Genomic DNA, 19278 nt, shown 5'->3' with positions numbered 1-19278 from the left:
CTTAAAGAAACCCACTGTTGCCTTGGCTGCCCCACCCTCTGCCTCTAAAGTATGGGGATAATAATGCTGACCTGCATTTCATGATTGTCGTTAAGAAATTACTCAGATCATATACATGATTGTGAACTGCCCAGGGACTTGCGTATGGGGCAGTACAAAAATGTGCTTAATAAATAAAAATGAGGTGGTTTGAACACCATATGCATTGCTATATAATTTATTAGTGTTAAAAAGGGAGTCTGTAAGCTTATGAGTTACCTAACATGCTGAATTTTCCCTGCAAAATTATTATTATTATTATTATTATTTACATTTATATCCTGCTCTTCCTCCAAGGAGCCCAGAGCAGTGTACTACATACTTGAGTTTCTCTTTCACAACAACCCTGTGAAGTAGGCTAGGCTGAGAGAGAAGTGACTGGCCCAGAGTCACCAAGATTCTGAATTTGCATGAAGTAAATGAAGGGTGAGCGGGTTTGATAAAAATTGATGTTTTTAATATATTTTTAATGGGTTTTTTAAAAATTTGGATTAAAAAAACAATTCATAAAGAACCTAGTCAAAGATATAATCATGAATATTAATCATAATTATATTCTATGAACATATTAACAGCAGTAGATGAGAGACAACAGACTTGATCAGTCCTTTTCTGCAGGTAGTGTACATGCAGCACACAGTCAAGCCCTTGCTCCCGGCCCCACTAAGTGCCAAGACAAAGAAGGTCAATGAATGAATAGAGGATTTGTGGGGATGGAGTAGGGCCTAGAAGGAGGAGTCTGGATATAAAAGCACAGGATGGTGAGGGGAGGAGAATAGAAAGTGAAACCAAAAGTGAACAGAACACATTCATGCAGTCCTGAAGAAAGTTTTTCAGCGTGCATCCTCCATTGCAGAAGGGGAACGTCTATCATGGCAGCAGGCCATAAAAGAGATCCAATTTGGGCATATTATGATGAAGTTCCTGTACCTTTGGATTAGAAAAGTATGTGTGTGGAAGGCAAACAGTGCAACAATTAAATGCAAGGTCTGGTTGCCCGAATGAAACAGCATTATGAGGAGTTCTAAAAATGAAACCAACATCTATCTCTGAATATGTATTAAGGTTATATTAGACAACAAGAATGTACTTTTATAGAAAATGATGATTGAATAGAATCTTCCTAAGTAGTAATTTAAATTGTGATTTAAATAATTAAAATCGAGTCCTTCTGTGGAGTGATTTAAATCGATTTGATTTAAATCAGATCAACCCTGAGGGTGAGTGATATTTGAAAGAAAACAGAGAACAAGGAAGACTTGGGTCAGTTTAGAGCAGGGATTCTCAACGTTGGGTCCCTAGATGTTATTGGACTTCAATTCCCATAATCCCCAACCAAAGGCCACTGGGACTGGGGATTATGGGAGTTGAAGTCCGATAACATCTGGGGACCCAATGTTGAGAACCCCTGCTTTAGAGCAGGCCTGCTCAACTTTGGCCCTCCTGCAAATGTTGGCCTACAACTCCCATGGCTATTGGCCACTGTGGCTAGGGATTATGGGAGTTGTAGCCCCAAAACAGCTGGGGGGGGCCAAAGTTGAGCAGGCCTGCTTTAGAGCTAACCGCAAGACAGCCAAGAGAATTTACTACAACTTGCTCATTACTGAAGCCTTTGCTTTAAGAAAAGGGGGAAGCCTTATAAGCTTCTGAGTAATACAAACCTTGTAGGAACTAGCAAAGTCAGCTCACTTAAAAACGAAGGCAAGACTGCAGACCCAAAACAAATTACACGCATTGTTAGTGGCTGACATGTTGTAGAAAATTACTCAAAGTAGTCCCATTGAAATTAAAATGGCATTTTCAGTGGGACTACTTGCCTCATGGCAACCAGTTTATGTAACCTAGGCAGTCTGCTTTTAACACTTTGCTTTAAAAAGTGGATATTTTTGTAACAGCAAAGCATTAATCAGCACATCCTGACAAACTTTAAAGATCAGGTTCTTTATGGCATAGTCTCTGTAGCATTATAAAAATGAAAGAAAATGCAAGCAGGTTTTTAAAAAAAATCTAGATGTTGACAATCTTCATAGGAGAGAAAATCCACTTTTCTTGTCTCCCCTATAAACATGCCAGTTCTACATTCTAGCACAGTGCTTATGAAACTGCTGTATGCAGGACACTTGCTCGAAGTCTGCCTGCCTGGTGTTTTCCACTTTCCCTGCACACGTTAGTAGCCAAAGGAAGCAGCATGCTGGAGTGGAGAGTGGAGCTTTCCTTGCTGTTGGTACTAGGAAGAGAGAGAACAGAGGATGAACTAAAGCATTCTTCCAGGGAAGTGCAAAATCGCAGCATTTTCATCCACACTCGATTCTAGGAGGCCAGGGATTCTTGGAGGCAGCAGCCAAGCAGCTTGGGTTTTTAAGATTTCGCAGTGTTTCCTGACAGCGTTCTCTTTGGCACTTTGCAGCCCCTGTGTAAAGAACATTACTTCAGAGACATTTGGACTTTTTCCTGTGTTCTCTAAACCTAAGAATTACCTAGCCTTATCCTAACCATGCGCACTCCCAAGTAAGCCCCCTGGATTTCTAGTAGGCATGTTTAGGACTGCAGCCATAGAGAGAATAAACTTCTTTTTTCCGTTCCTGGTAATGGGCTGAAGCAACCTCTTCCTCACTGCTGAGAATTTATATGTTTTAATACTTTGTTGTGAGCCACCCAGAGAACAATTTGTTATGGGGCGGTGAACAAATATATAATAAACTTTATTCTCCCCCACCATATATGCTGTAAAACCACGATAGTGTATTAACTGCAGTAAAGGCTGCAGAGGTGGTCTATGGTTTGCAGTGCAGTATCTTTGTTAAAAGACACATGGAAAGAGAAAGATGTGCGTCCTCTTTCAGGAACCATTGTTAAAAGTTGGTTGAGTACCCCTTATCCGGACATCCGAAATCTGGAATGCTCCAAAATCCAGACACCATGCCGTTACAAAAACGGAAAACAAAACATTTCAGCTCACTCGCTCGCAGATTCCCACTTTTGCTGCTTTTAAACATGCAGTCAAAACTTACTTGTTTCAGAAGGCTGCTAGTGACAGGGGTTTTGTCTGTAATTCTCTCTAGTTGCGGCTCTGTTTTTATTGTGAAGCTTTTAAATATTTTTTATGTTCTCGCGTTGGCACTAGAGGGAAAAGGGAAAGCCCCCCTCCTCCACTCCCTGCTCCGTTTGTCGCCTGCTCTGTTGGCGTCTGTTTTGGCACTCTGGATCCCATGCCCAAGATCTCTCATTTTCCGGAAAAAATCCAGAACACTTCTGGTCCGAAGCAGTCAGGATAAGGGATACTCAACCTGTATCAGTCGGGATAAGGGATACTCAAACTGTATCATTCTGAAGCTCGAGAATGACTTGGTGCATTAAACTCTTCGTTCCTTGTAAAACAGATATAAGTAGTTGGCTGCTCACAGGAAACAAATGGCTCCAAATGCAAGCAGATGCCAGTGTGAGAAGGAAAAGAAAGCCACCGTAGAGTTACTTGCAGAGGGAAAAGTATAAGGATTTGACAGGGGGACATTAGAGTGGACCAAGGGTGGCCCATTTGAGGCTTTCCAGCTGTTGATGGACTACAGCTCCCATCATCTGCAGCTGCAGTTTTCACACAGTTGCTGGAGATGACGAGGGCTGTAGTCCAACACCACCTGGAGAGCCTCAGGTTGGCTATCTCTGGACCAGACTGTAAGTGTGGTTGATTGATAAAATATAGGGCATGGATGATCTATTGAGGATGGGAGGAATGATGCCTGGCACATGCTGCTTTCCCTCCACCACCCAAACAAATGCAAGCCAGTACCAGTGCGATGCTACGGATGGTGATCTGGGCAGTAACAAGGACTTTCCTCCTCTTTGTGTCTTACTCTTCTCCACTGTTCAGTCACCTGGGAACAGTAGAGTGCAACTAGCATGGTGCTGCAACGCCCAAGAGCCTTTCCACCCAGTCAGTTCCATGATAAATGTGCATTGGTTTCTCATGGATTAGGCGCAGCTCATGCATGCCTTCCTTCACTTTCTGCTTCTGTAGTGGGCTGTGACATTTGTCAAGTGCACACAAAGTGCAGCATTTTCTGCCAGAGGTGGCATGCACAAGAACATCTTAATGAGCCTTTAGTTCCCTTTCTTTCACTCAGTACACCACCACCACTTGCCTGTCTGTGATGCTACCCTGCTGGGGGATGTATCTAGAAGGCTGAAGGTTATGGAGCTGAAGGTTCATACAACTGGGCCAAGTTAGATGCAGAAGGAAAAGGTTGAACCAAACCTCAGCATGGCCAAGGCCCTTGCACTGCACCCAGGCCTCTCCTTGCCACTGTAGCATATTCTGATGTCTCAAAGAAAGGAGAGTGGGAAAGCACTTGTGCAAGTGTTCGGGAGGGGGGCTGTCCTAGGCATTAGGCCACAATTGAGCTATTGGAATAGAAAAAATGAGCATTACAGACATATTGTGCAAACTTCTGTGCATGTTGTAGCACACTGCAAGTGTGCTCTTGTGCACACATAAAAATTGTGTGGCTGTGCAAAAGTATGGTCATTATTTCCAATGGCTGTATGATCCTGCAACTTCATTTGTGCAAATTTTGCATGTGTGCAAGAGTGCACTTGCACAACTGCATGCACATCATGTTACGATGTGCACAGAAGTCCGCGCAGTCAGTCACACACTGCATCCAGTTTAGCCCTGAACCCAGTAGGGTTCTTTGTTCCTAGCTAAGTGACCCAGAACTTTACACTTTCTGATTTTTTACCCATACCCTTCTTCGCCCAAAGTATCGCTTTGAGTAGCTCAGTGGTAAAGCATCCACTTGGCATGCAGAAGGTCTCAGGTTCCCTCCCTGGCATCTCCAGACAGGGCTGAGAGAGACTCCTGCCTGTAGCTTTGGAGAAGCCACTGCCAGTCTGTGTAGACAGTACTGAGCTAGATGGACCAATGCTCTGACTCAATGTACAGCAGCTTCTTATGTTCCTAAATAGTCCAAGCTACAACCAGTAACAACATCAGCCGAGAGTCCTTTAACATTTCTGGAAAGAGAATGTTGGACAGCAACAGTCTCTCAGTGTTTGTGTATCATTTCTACTTGCACACCCTCCACCCCACGCTGCTCACAGGGAACCCTGACAAATCTTCCCATTCTAACTTGCATGAAGGGTGTGTGCAGTGGAGAGAATGCTTTGTGCGTGCTTGTATTTTCTGCTTTGGCATCCTTCCAAAGAGAACTTTTGCAGCTGCACTTCCAAGGACGATGTACCTTATTCACAGAGGTCTTGAGCAGTTTTTAAGAAAATACTTTACAGCCCAGGGTCTGTTGTTGCCACTGCAGTTGTTTTGACAGTCGGCGCCCAAGCAAAATTCCTGCACGTATGAAGTATGCAGCTGCCTTCTCAGTGAGGAGGAAACTCAAATGTTCGGTTAGGTGGACCAGCAAGTGAACCCAGTTGGACAGCTGCAATGTGCCCCTAGGTTGGCATTAGGGTCTACGGCTCCTGTATTAGAAACCGAGTGCTTTTAGTTCAGGCTTCTGGGAAGACGAGACGAAGCAAGTTTTCATTTCAAATGACAGCCAATATCCTCCAGAAGCAGCAGCACTGGTGTCTCTGCCCAAATAGATTCAGAATAACCCAGTAGTTATGTTTGCATGGTGCTTGCAAACTATTCAACAAATCCATTTGTAAACTCTCATCATCCAGAGAGGCTTGGCATGATCACCTCTCCACTTAGCCTGCATTTCCAAGTAGTCACGGAGGGGTGTCGATACACTGCATATGCCCATTCGTTCATGCAGGACACCAGGTTTAAGGAGCTACAACATGGCCCCTGGGTTAGCTGAACCCTCCCTTTGTGCCCTGTATATAGAAGTCCATGGGAAATCTAGAATTCTGAAGTAGTGAAGCTCCTAGTTTTACAACCAGCATGTCCAGAATTTGCTATAGGGCTCAGTTATGCAAACAACTAGGCAAGTAAGTAAGTGTGTGTGTGTGTGTGTGTGTGTGTGTGTGTGTGTGTGTGTGTGTGAGAGAGAGAGAGAGAGAGAGAGAGAGAGAGAGAGAGAGAGCGCGCGAGCGCACCACCCCATTTGTTTTAGCGGGGATTACTGCCAGTGTTAACTCTCCCCCTACCTCATTGTTTAGTCATGGACTCCTAGAATATTGTGGGAGAATGATACATAGATTCAGCAAAATGGAGAGTGCAGCTGTGGACAAGGACTGTAACACAAAGACTGCACCGGCATGTGAAGAAGTTCCCACATCATGATTACTAGATTATATCCATCTGTAGTATAATATATTCCAGATTATGGAATATTTGGTGTACTAAAAACCAGTCTCCGCATTCTCTCTGTACTCCCTCTTAAAAATGAATACCCGTTGGAGGGGGTGGAATGAGAGAATGGACGAGCAAGTGAACATTTAAAGGGTGCAAGACAAAAATGTCTTGCAGACTCTTGCATCTGATTCTGTCACGTGAAGCCATGATAGTAAGTAAAGGCACTTCCTGCTGTCATTTCCTCTCATGGGACTTTTAAAATAAAACCACAGATTCAGATACATTTACGGATTTGCATTGAAAATGGAGACTTGACGCTCCTTGCCTATACATTCTCTCAGTGCATACTTTCATTCCACTGTTTAAGGCTACAGCTTGCCCTTCCTTTCCTAATGGCTCACTATATTTAATTGTCATTTAATTAAAAAGGTTACAGTAGTATGGGACTTTCCATATAATCAGTTGTTTATAGTCCAAGGCATATGCGTAATGGCATTATATAGTAATATCTGGTGGCAACGAAAGCTCAGAGGGGTGGGTGATAGTAGAATATCAGTTTTCTGGGGAACTGAGGTCCATGAATCCGTATAGTATAGCTTAGGAAGTGTGCCGTCGAGTCGATGTCGACTCCTGGCGACAACAGAGCCCTGTGGTTGTCTTTGGTAAAATCCAGGAGGGGTTCACCATGGCCATCTCCCACACAGTATGACATGATGCCTTTTAGCATCTTCCTATATCGCTGCTGCCTGATATGCTTGTAATGTGTTAAACTTTTTCTTTTTGTTTTAACTAATGTTTTATTTTCTGTTTTTATTTTGTTGTAAACTGCCCAGAGACATAAGTTTTGGATGGTATAAAAATGATAAACAAATAAATATAGGGACCACCGGGGATTTGAACCAGCAACCTCTGGCTTGCTAGTCAAGTCATTTCCCCACTGTGCCACTAGGTGGCTGCACAGTATAGCTTACTCTGTAGCTTTGTATTGATTGGGGCCCCAGGATTGGAGGCACAAGATAGCAGTGCAAGATGGATTCTCATTTTTTCCAGGGTCATTACTGTATATCTTAGAAATTGATTACTATGATGTCATTTTGAAATACACACCAATCAGTTATCCTGAGACTGGGCAAGGGGAAACCTATAATCACTTCAGTCTTTAATTTCCATCTCAGATTTATTTGGAAATGAGGGGGTAAGTGGAATTAACCAATTGATGAGTGTGCTGAAGGCAAAAAAAAAAAAAAGAGGCCTAGAATAATCAGGGTGTCTTTACTCACAGGTTTTCTCAGGGTAACTTAGGGTGAAGAAAATACTTCTACAAAGTGCAGGTGGAATGCGTTTATTTTTCCTAGCAAATCTGTATGCACACTGAACATGGCTGACATGCAGGAATACTTCACATCTGGAGAAGAAGGGGGGAATTAGAAAGCCCCTGAAGGTGTTCCTCCCAGAGGAACTGGGGCACCTGCATGGGGAGCAGTGTTCTCTCTCTCTCTCTTTTTCCATCTGTGTGTGGAATGAGTTTTGTTCTGAGTGGCAGTCTCAGGGCAGTGTGTGCCCACGTGCATTCAGCGTGAGACCTTCCTGGTTAAACCTGAGTGGAATCTAAAATTAACTGAGCGGACATCAAAACCCATGTGAGCACGCACACGTGTGCACGCCGTAGAGGGAACACTGATGGGGAGCAAATACTCCTCACTTCTCAGCAGGCCCTGTACTCTGAATCACCTAAGGTACACACTATTCAAACTAGCATGATGCTCTGCTTGCCAGTAGAACTGCTTGGGTTGAAGCTATTTTTTTCTGTGCTTAGCAGCATATCTGTGTGGGCACACTGAAATGGTTTGATGCAGAGTTTATCTGTTCAAGAAAAGGAAAGTTAAGCTGGCCTTGAATTGAAAAGGAGAAGCGTTTTCCTTCTGTGACATTTAAAACACACCTTACATGTTGTCATGCTTCTCTGACATAAGAAGACCAGGAGGATGTCGTTCCTGGGCTTCTCTAATGACCCCTTGCTTGTCTTAAGCACTACTGTTACTGGAAAGAGACAAGGATGGTTTGTGTGTCGTGTGTGTTTGACTAGTTGTAACTTCCCCTTTTCCTTTGTTTTCAGATATATGTTGGGGAAAGGAGGAAAACGGAAGTTTGATGAGCATGAAGATGGGCTGGAAGGCAAAGTGGTGTCTCCTACTGATGGTCCATCTAAGGTGTCTTACACCTTACAGCGCCAGACTATCTTCAACATTTCCCTTATGAAACTTTACAACCACAGGCCATTAACTGAGCCAAGCCTGCAAAAGACAGTTCTAATTAACAACATGCTGAGACGAATCCAGGAGGAACTCAAACAGGAAGGCAGCTTGAGGCCTGTGTTCATTACCACTTCACCACCGACAGATCCTCTTGGAGACAACTTCCGAGAGGCCCAACCTGCCTTTAGCCATCTGGCCTCTCCGCCAGTCCACCCCACGGACTCAGCAAGCACTACACCTTTGGAGTCTTGCCTCACCCCTGCCTCTCTGCTTGAGGATGATACTTTTTGCACTTCCCATACTATGCCACAAGATGGTCCTACAAAACTACCACCTCCAACTATCCAACCAGTAAAGGACAGTTTCTCCTCTGCCTTGGACGAAATTGAGGAGCTCTGTCCAACACCTACCTCCACTGAGGCAGTAGTAGCTGCAGCAACAGCAGAAACAACGGCATCAGACAACTCTAAGGAGAACTCCAGTGCAGCCAGCAGTCAGAAGCCTGATGGAGTCCAGGAGAACCGAATAAATGAACCTAAACTCATGGACTCTTTACCTGGTAATTTTGAGATCACCACATCTACAGGTTTCCTTACAGACTTGACCTTGGATGATATTCTCTTTGCTGACATTGATACTTCAATGTATGATTTCGACCCTTGCACATCTGCTACTGGGGCTGCCTCAAAAATGGCTCCTGTTTCTGCAGATGACCTCCTAAAAACTCTTGCACCCTATAGCAGCCAACCAGTAACCCCCAATCAGCCTTTCAAAATGGACCTTACAGAACTGGATCATATAATGGAGGTGCTCGTTGGGTCTTAAAAAAATTATAGCAAATTTTTAATGTACCAGTATAAACACTTGGTAGTATTTTCAAAACCTGTTCCCTCCTTCCAAATACACACACACACACACACACACACACACACACACACACAGAGTTACTCACACAACACATACAAGTGGAGCACCATGCATGCGTCTTTGCTTGTCTTTTTTTTTTTTTTAATTTAAAGAAAAGGATCACACTAGTTTTTGCTTCAAGCAGAGTCGGAGTGCCTTCATCCATGTATGACCACTTTTAATGTATTTTTAAAAGTGGTTCCTCAAGGGAGATCTGAAATCCTGATATAGGGAAAAATGCATATGGTAGACAATATTAAGATGTTTGACAAAAATTGAATTGTAAAAGCTAAGCACAAGGATTATGTTGGGGAAAAGCTGTAAATTGCATGTGCATATTTGTCTATTTTTTCTATAAGTTTTATTGCAAGAGTTTAAAATATTATTTAGATAATCGCAGTATCTTTTTGGCATTTTAGCCCTGTCTAGGTTGACTTAGTAATTCAGCCTTTTTAGAGGTATTAACTGTTCCTCTTTAAATGTTGCATTTACATGGCTCTTTAGAAACTGCTACCCAAATTTATTTTATATTTTTGTACAGATTCTGCAATTTATGATATTGGGGTCTTTTCTTAAAAAAACAAACTAAAAAACAAAAAACAAAAAGAGGAAAACAAAAACAAAATGCTGTTTATACACACTCAAAAAAGGAAATAGCTATTTTGGTAGGATTTGCTCACCTTGTTCCTGCATACACCTTCTGATGTACAAGAACTGCTTGTAGTTTTATACAGACTTGTAGTGTTTTATATGCTTATATGGTGCAAAGAGAAAATTGGATCAAATCAATCTGCAGTTGGCCTCCCTGAATCCAGACACATATGCTTGAAGGAAAAGGCCAAGGGCGCTTCCCTTAAAAGTTTCACAAATATTTGCTCCCTGCTGCGTACTACTGTGATTAACAAAAACCTTAGAGCCATGTATATCTCAACACTGATGTCAAACAGTTGGCAGGAAATAGCTGTGAAACTTCATTCTGATTAAACTCCCTTCTTCTCCTCTCTCTGCTCCCCACCAAAACACAAAGATCGAGGCTATTGAAATGAGGAGCGGGGGGGGGGGGGGGCAAGATCTTGATCTCGGCAGTCTTTTTCATTTTGATCAATAGTCAATAGCCACACTCCAGCCCAGAGTTTAAGCCCACTGAAGTCAATGGACGCAAGTGTGCATAACTGTGTTGGATTGTAGCCATTGTACTTGTGTCTAGTTTTAGAACATTATGACTTTCTAAGCGGTAATCGTTTTTAAATGGAAACATGCCTACAATGAGTCTAACATTTTTTTTTGTTTTTTTAAAGAAAATATTTCTTTTTGGCTGCATATTCACTACACTTACTTGAAAGTAAGTTGCACTGAAGTCAGTGGAACTTCCTTCCAAGGAAATGTGTATCGTACGGGGGTGGGGATATCTTTCTTGTCGTGTAATTTATAATATACCACATGCCTTTGAATCAGTCTTATGACTCCCGTTGCCCTTTCTTGGAACATACTGCTCTTCACTGTGTTGACAAAGTGGTGGCGGGTGGGAAAGGCAACTTCAGTATTACTGCAGTGAAATCATCTCTTACGGGCACTGGATGGACTCATTTAAGGATCCATTGCTGTCAGAACTGGAGCCAGTCACGTTACAAATGCTTGGCCTCTTCTCTAGGGTTCATTTCTTGAATCAACTGCATTATCTGCTTTACACTTTATATGGCCTGTTTTATGATGTATAGACAAATGCAACTCTCTATGCATGTTTCCTCCCCCGCCCACCCAAAGTCTCCTCATTACTGCACCTGTTGCCATTTTTTTCTTCTGTATTCATTGTGATGTACATTTATTTTAAAGAAAACTTGCAATGTTATCATGCCTGTTGCTGAAATTGCTATGGCATATTACTTTTAAAATGGTACTTAATTAAGTGCAGGATACAAACTATATTGTTGATATACATATGGCTTCTTTAGGAATAACTTTTATATTTATTTAACAAATTTTAAATTATGTTTTATGTAATTTGGCAATACTCAGTCAGTTCTGCTCACTTCTTGTCATGGATGAAAAATTGGGTCTTGTCTGCCTTTAAGAAGGCAGCTTTATAAAACTGGCACTTTAGAACAGGCCATATATATATTTATTTAAAATACATATAATGTATTACATATGATGCACGCCACACACAGCTTCACATCCCACTACAGACTAATGGCAATTAGAGGATTGCTTGTCAAACTAAATATATTATGCATAATTATCAATTAAATCAATTTAGTATCTTGAAAAGTTTCTCACTAAAATAACTGCTCGAATTTGATTGTCCTTGTAAAAGACACATTTCCCCATTACTTTTAAAAACAAACAAACTGGAGCATTCAGAACTCTAACCACAAGTTGTACGAGCTAATTTAGATTGTTAGCTTCTTGGGGCAGGGACTTTATCCTGCTTTGTTCCATGGGAAAACGCCATGTATACTGAAAGTGCTGCATAAATGATAGTTCTGAAATAGCCTGTCACAGAAAGCCGTCTAGTGGCACAGCTCAGCCTTACAAAGAACACCACAAAAATTACCAGCCCACAGAAATTGTGACTAGCCCATCCATACCAGCGATTAGTTGTTTATGACACTGTGATTTGAAAAGGGGAAACTTTAAAAAAAACAAAAACTTTTTCACTTTACAAAAGCTTCCCTAGCAGATCATTTGCAGGTGTTGCTTATGTGCCCCAGGCAACCAGCTGAGTGGCTGTTTACAAGCTTTGGTACTGATATTTAAGAATAGAGTGTAGTTACCTGCAGTGCCAGGTAACATCAGGCTATGGCACTGGCACAGCTCAGCAGGTATGCTTCCTGAAAGACATCTTTAGTGGTGCAATCTCAGGGTCAGGCTAATGTGCATGTAACAACAAAGATTGTTAAGGAAAATGGCAGTGTAAAAACCATAGGGTTTACCAGAGTTTAGAATCTGATATTACACTAACTTAAAAAACAACTGGCCTCTTCTTTGGGTCTAGCTAATTGTGTATTTAAATAAGTACCATATGTTGGGCAAGAGTTCAGATGAAAGCCATTTTTACAGCAAGTTGCTGTTTTTCAAAAGCTAGACTTTACTATGTAAAATAAATCCACTTGAAACTTTGCAGCTGAACTCAGAGCCTTGATAGAAGATGATTTGGGGTAAATTTATGCTATAGAAACAGGCAGTTCAACCGACTACCCTGTAAAAAGATGTACCCAAATGACCAGTGCTTCTTATTTTGCATTGTAGTCTTTGGAAATACCAAGTGAAATACTTTTGCTCTTTGGCGGCCTCTTTCTCTCCCTAGTGTGGCCTCATCTCTTGAAGGGTCAAAGTTTAACAGGCTAAGGTTTCTCCTCCCTTTCCCCCCTCCCCAACACATGAATACCAGGGGATTTTTATTGACACTGATGTGCAATGAAGTGACAAGAAGAGAGCAGAATTAAAAAGAGCTTTTTGAATTTGAAGTGATTTTTTCCCATTTTGTTTTTCATAAGTTATTTATTCCTTTTATTTTCCTCTGTAAATATATTTATTTTATTGTGAAGCTAACATCTGGATTGTAACATGTACAGAATGTATGGTAGGAATGTATTCTCTTGTAGGAATGTAAATCCATACGAGAGGGGGATGAAAGCTAGGTTTGGCAATTATTAAGTGGGTTCTATTACAGTTGCACATCATTCATAAAATCTCTCTTCCCCCTTTCTCTACTGTGGGTAGAGCTGGTTGGGTAGAGTTATGCAAAACAAAAGTTTATAAACTTAGTTATGGAAAAAAAATCATTTCATATTGTTGGTTATGTTTTAAAAGGGCCAGATCCTACTCCTAACAGCCAAGTACGGCCTTGGCTTTTGTGAGAGTTTATCGCATCATCTCCATTCCTTTTAAAACAATCTATTCTCACGCTGGTGGCTTGAGTTGGGTGAGTGTGCTAGGAAAGAATAGTCAAAGGCCACTGAGTAGCTTTGCTGATATAACTGAATACACACAGGGCAGGTGTCTCTTTCCAGGGATTCACACAAGCAGAATGGTACAAGAGTTTCCTAAAATGGCATAGCCCATAGAGATCAGGGCACTGCAGAATGAGAGAGTAGGTTCCTGCTAGCTTGCAGATCATACAGTTCAGTTATTATGACAAAATATTCTTCGCTGCACATGAGAGTAAACACCATCTGCATCTGATCCTTACCCATTAAAAACAAGAGGTTTGCCATTTACTTCAGTAAGGTGTGGACTGCACGTTTGCTGAATCCTCATCCAAGTGTTTAAGGGTTGTTTTTTTAAGTGCTAAATTCTGCTTCCATTTTCAGACTTGAGTGTTGCTTTGGGAAATCCACATTGTTTATGGCCAAGGAGTTAAAATGGCAAGGGCAGCAGAAGAAGCCATAATCAGTTAACCAACTCAGAATTGGTCTACAGCTTGCACATAAAAGACAGCAAAATTGTGTGCTTCAAAAAATACTCATTTAGATGTGTTGCACCATTATTTGCACTTTTTAAATGCTGTCTAGAAGCAAAGGTGCAAGTGTTTATAGAACATGATTGAAAGTGGGCTATCAAGATTCAAGCAGACCTATTGCTGACTGGCAAATGTTTCCCTTATATGCACATATCTAGCCATTGGTATGTCCACATAGGAGTGTGTCCATCCTGCCTGGATTGCCGCTTGTAACAACTCTATGAGTCTGGAGGATGCTGGATGGCTTCCTGGAATCAATGTGCTGTACCTGTGCATGACAGACAGAGGGAGGAAACCTATGTGGACAAGATGACAGGGGTTATTTTGACCCTTCAAATGGGACAAAAAGCTGGTTAGTGAGCAAATCTACTCTCACAAATCAAATCTGAGCATTTGTTTTCAGAGAAATGTGCTCCAAATGAGTTTTTGCTGCTCTTCAGAGGAATTTGCAAGTGCAAGGGCTGACTGTAGACCAAATTCTGGACTTCTTGAACTAAACATAAAACTTTCCATGGTCTTACAAAAGGAAGCTTTAAGCAAGGGTAAAGCAGTGCTGGTGAACACAGGAAACCCATTATTCTTTAGGCATGTGTTTGTGCTCGTTTGAAACTCAGTACATCATTTCCACTTTTTAAAAGAGAAGTTGATTGGCAGAAAGCGAAACGAAAAGACTGCGCCACAGGCTTCCCGATTTAACAGTCGGAATGCCCCAGGGTTCTTCCCAGGAGTCTGGACAATTGTAGTTCTGCGTGGCAAGCCCTGCGAGATCCTCCTAAAGAATTCTCAGCATCCTCTCTGAAAGACATCCCCGGGTCTTGACTCCAGCCTTCCCTTGGCAGCCGGGAGTCAAGCCAGTAGAAGTGTGTGGTAGAGTAGATGGACCCTAACTCTCTGTCCTGAAGATTGGCATTGCATGTGCATCAGGGCTCAGAGTGCTTCTCCCACGGTGAAGAACAAATTACTTGTTCAAGAAAGGACATTTCCTGGCCTGACTGTGATTGTAGGTGTGCAGTCCTCCACTCTGCTTCCATGTCTTTGAATTGGGGTGAGCGTTTACATGCCATCCCAGAGACCCAGTGCAGTGCAGGTTTCCCTTCACTATTACGTTGTGATATGATATTGCAATATCTTGCACATACAAGAGGATGGGGGAAGATGGGCACACAGAAATCCATTTCTTTACAAATTGCCCTTACTGGCTCTGGATTGCTCATGTTTACAGCGAGATACAGAACAAGATCTACCTTTTCAAACTGACCAGTGAGAGAATAAATTGTCGTTTGTGATTTTCCTACTGTCTTATAGAACCTGACTTGTGAATCTGAAGTTTACAATATTAAACAAAAAGAGAGAGGATAAAGAGCAAGTGTGAACATCCTCCCCTGAGAAATGGCTTATTGGCTCTAGAATGTAATTCTGTCTCGTAAAACAAAAAACAAAAAAAACAGCATCTTGCTTTTATGAACGTTTCAGTGCTTATAATATTATGACTGAATTTTATTTTGGAAATTTTAGCTCTTTTTATAGCCTTTTGTTTTCAATGTTATGCTAAAAGATAATCCGAATGCAAATTTTGGATTTTGTTTTAATTTGAAAGGAAAAAATGGAACACCTTGCAGATGCGTCACAATGTAGTCCATGCTAGACACTCTAAAGGCAGAGATTCTGGGGGGGAGAACAGGTGTAAATAGTCTGACATATTCGGTGCATGGTTGTTTAAACAGGGCTTGTTTTTGTCAAAAAGAAGGCTGTATTTTCTCCTCCCTCCCCCTTCCTACCCCCTCAACCACAGACCTTAGAGCTGTGCCTTTTCTATGCAATATTACAGACATATACATCTGAAACCAGATTACTGTATTCACTTGTAGGTATGGGCTGTAATTAAAAAAAAAAACAGTTGGGCAAATTACATGGAAATGAGCAGTCTTACTTTTGTAGTTTTATATTATACAATAAACAGTTTAAAAAGCAGCACAGTTGTTGGTTCAGTTCTTAACTGCATCTTTATAAATTAGGACTCAACTAATTATTATTTCTAAGAGAACTACAGACCTCACTCAGTTTTCATTAAGTGTGAACATAATTACTCATAAATTCCGAACCTTCTAGGTTGGCTTGATAAACTTTTGCTCGCGAGAAGCTTGCTCAGAAGAGCAGCTGGCATCTAATCCGTGTGCAGTGTCAACCATTTGCTCGTTGTGTGTCTAGGCTCAGCCTTATCCCAGACTTCTTCAGATGGGAACTTGCACTTCCTTTCCTTATACTTTCTTTTCCTTACTTCCTTTACTTAAACACCAACAAGCAATTGATGTTGCGCTTCAGAGTTTTCAACACTTCACATATGTTATCTAACCACTCTTTAGAACAACCCAGTTAGGCCAGCTGGTCTTATGATCTTTCTATTGGTTATGGAAGGCTGAAGCAAAAATAAATATTAGGAAGAAAAGCAATATGTTTGTGGACAAGGGGAGATTTGAGCCAGACATTTGCCAATATGCAGCTCACACTGGCATACTCACAGCAAGGAGTATGCTGTGAGTATACTACACCAAATGTTCCTACAGCAAATCCTCGCGAACAAATGCATTGTTCTCTAGGGCCAGTTTAGAGTCTTGTAGAACCACCGTTAACATCCCTGAGGTTTGCCTCAGAGGCCCGGGCTCCCCTGCTCCTTCCCGTGCCTGTGTGTGAGGCAGATTGGGCTTAGAAGAGGCCAATATTGTTTTATTCTAACAAAATTGCTTGAAATAAACTGAAATCTGTATTATTTTTCGAGGGTAGCATTACTCATCATAAGCACCAGAGTTGGAACTTGTCGACAGGGTCGTGAATGGTGTGTCTTAGAGCTTCAGGCAACTAAACTTATAGATATCTGCTCATTTTTCCTTGCTGTCCTAAAAACTAGAAACTTTCCTTTGAAAAAATGGCCTGAAATTCTTAGCAAAATTTGTTGTCAGACTCTAGACGATAGTAATCCAGTATTATGTTGAATAAAATAAAACCTGGAGAGCGTTAATAAATCTCAGCCGTGATTTTCTGTCATTCAAGCGAGCGTTCTCACACAGAGTTGGGTATTTTCCCCATATAAGCAGTTTTCAGAAGAATTTTGAGGCAGGAAAATTCATCTACATCCAGGTAAGAATAGATTAGCTGCAGAAGCTTGTCTTAGCTTTTTGTGCACAAAGTTTATGGAAGGGCTTTACATCCATGTAAAAAAACAGCAGAAGTTATATTTTTCTTCCAATCAAAACTCTGGATTTCAGCCTCAAATTCAAAAGCAGCGGAAGTATATCAGTGTACATGCCCTCCCACACACTGGCAGAACTTGTCTGCCTCAGACATGCTGAATTTCTGAACAGTGCCATGCAAGTTACAACAGGCTATGTCTGCAACTCAGTTTGTGATGGATATCAGGAAGCAGAATTCAAACCAGTAGTATCAGCTTTTGGCTATGTCTCTTATTGACATAATTAGACTAGTTGAACAGTCGGGCCCTCTAGGAGCCACAGAATATTGAGGTGCTGGAGGCAGACAGAACAGCAGGGTGGGAAGAGAATCTTGCTTGATCTTCAAGAGCTTCTAGTATTCTGGAGGTGAGCCTTAGGATTGGAGAGATGTAGCATTTTGTTGGAGGTCCCATTTGTGTCTTCTAATAGTGAACTCAGGTGGTTGAGTGCCTAGCAGTTGGATGAGAAACATGGCCACCTCAAGATACAGCGGTGGTTTCTGCATACTCCCTAGGGATGCAAAAGTCATTATGTTTTGTAAACGGAGGGAAAATAAACTTCATATCCAACATTGTCGTTTGAGATTCCATGACCTGTGTGATCTTTCAGAATGTTCAGGGGATTTGATTCAGAGATGACATAAAATACTAGAAACTCACCTTATTATCCGGAGAGGGGAAATCCTCATGTTTTCTGCTGCCTTTTGCTCTGGCAGGGGACACACTATTGCCATTAAATCACAGCTATGCTAAATTCCTGGATTCCCCCCCCCCCCATCTTCTATAGGTAGCTCTCATTCTCACTCTGGAGAGTGAGGTGGAAATAAAATTGTCTTAAAAAGCCAGAAGTCCAGGAGGCTCTAGCCAGTGGTCCCTCTAATTTTTTTCATCTCTGTGCAGAATGAGTTTTGTTCTGGGTGGCAGTATCAAGGCAGTGTGCGCACACCTGCATTCAGAATGGGACCTTCCTGCTTCAACCTGAGCAGGATCTAAAATGAACTGAGCGGACATTGAAAAACTTGTGAGTGTACGTGTGCACACCTTAGAAGGAACAGTGGCTCTAGCCTATCCATACAGGGTTGTTGTGAGGAGAAACTTAACAATGTATACTGCTCGGGATACTGGATGTTTGCAGGGTAGCTAGACAATAGTTTTCACCTGCTGTCAGCAATATTCTGAGAGAATAACATGAAGGATGCTTTCAAGATGATAACAAAAATTCCAAAGGTATTCACTCCCATCGTGATGCAGGTAAACAAGTTCCACCCAGACTATTTAGACCTCATTTCCTCATTGCAAGACATGGATCACTCAGCAGTGCTCTTCTTGCCAGTGATGTTATGAAGAAGAGAGAAATGCTAGAGGTTTCCAGCTATTGTGGAGATATGGGCGTGGTATATTGTATTACAGAGAGAGAAACAGAGGTGTGAAATTTCAGTGGTTCCAGGAGCACTTATTTCGTATTAGAGTCTTTTGGCAGATCACCACATTTCCTAGAGAGAGCACATTTCCCATTCTTGCTGTCCACTGTCACATTGTTAACGTCATACTTGCACTCATAAGTCATCATGGAGCCCCCCAAAATGCATTTTCCTCTTAGTTAACACACTGACGTTGATTTGTAATGTTGCTTAGATAAGTTACACATGGTTTTGTTCCCTGGTTTTGGTACCAGCTTTAATATAATAGAAGAACAAACAATGTCCCTGTCCAATTCCTGGTCCTTCACTGAGTGCCCACTGAGAAGATGCAATGCTTTCTACTGCAAGTAGGGGGTGGAAATTATCCACCTTCCGCAATCTGTATTCCTACTGCTTGAAAGACAACCCACCTATCTCACACATTACAACAAGGCAAAATTTTCTCCGTCACCATCTCTGGGTCAAATTAAACAATGCATGAAGCTGCCTTTGGGTGAGTCAGCAGCAACTGTTTTTTGAGCAATCTGTCTGACCTCTCCTTCATTCTTCTCTTGATTACTGCTCAGCTCTCAGCTAAACCACTGGGAGAGATCATCAGGAGATTTGCTGTAGGGTGTGATCAATATGCCAGTGACAACCAAATCTGTTTCTCCATATCAGCCTTATTAGGAAATGGCATAACTTCCCTAAGACCTTCCTAGAGGCGGTAAGGGGCT

General features: G+C 41.8%; 1 protein-coding gene across 3 annotated transcripts in view; it reads left to right on the top strand.

The window, feature by feature from the left end:
- The window catches only part of SERTAD2 (SERTA domain containing 2), a 175030-nt gene extending 159144 nt beyond the window's left edge, over nucleotides 1-15886 (top strand). For all 3 annotated transcript variants that reach the window (XM_053284405.1, XM_053284404.1, XM_053284403.1), the window contains one exon: nucleotides 8409-15886. In XM_053284405.1, coding sequence (XP_053140380.1) covers nucleotides 8413-9372 — 960 coding nt within the window. In that variant the 5' untranslated portion in view covers nucleotides 8409-8412 and the 3' untranslated portion in view covers nucleotides 9373-15886. The remainder of the gene's footprint in view (nucleotides 1-8408) is intronic.
- Nucleotides 15887-19278: the final 3392 nt, after the last annotated feature.

The sequence above is a fragment of the Hemicordylus capensis genome, chromosome 1, assembly GCF_027244095.1.
Source record: "Hemicordylus capensis ecotype Gifberg chromosome 1, rHemCap1.1.pri, whole genome shotgun sequence".
NCBI lineage: Eukaryota > Metazoa > Chordata > Lepidosauria > Squamata > Cordylidae > Hemicordylus > Hemicordylus capensis.
Note: the sequence above shows the minus strand (reverse complement) of the source record. Positions and strands in the feature narration are given on the sequence as shown.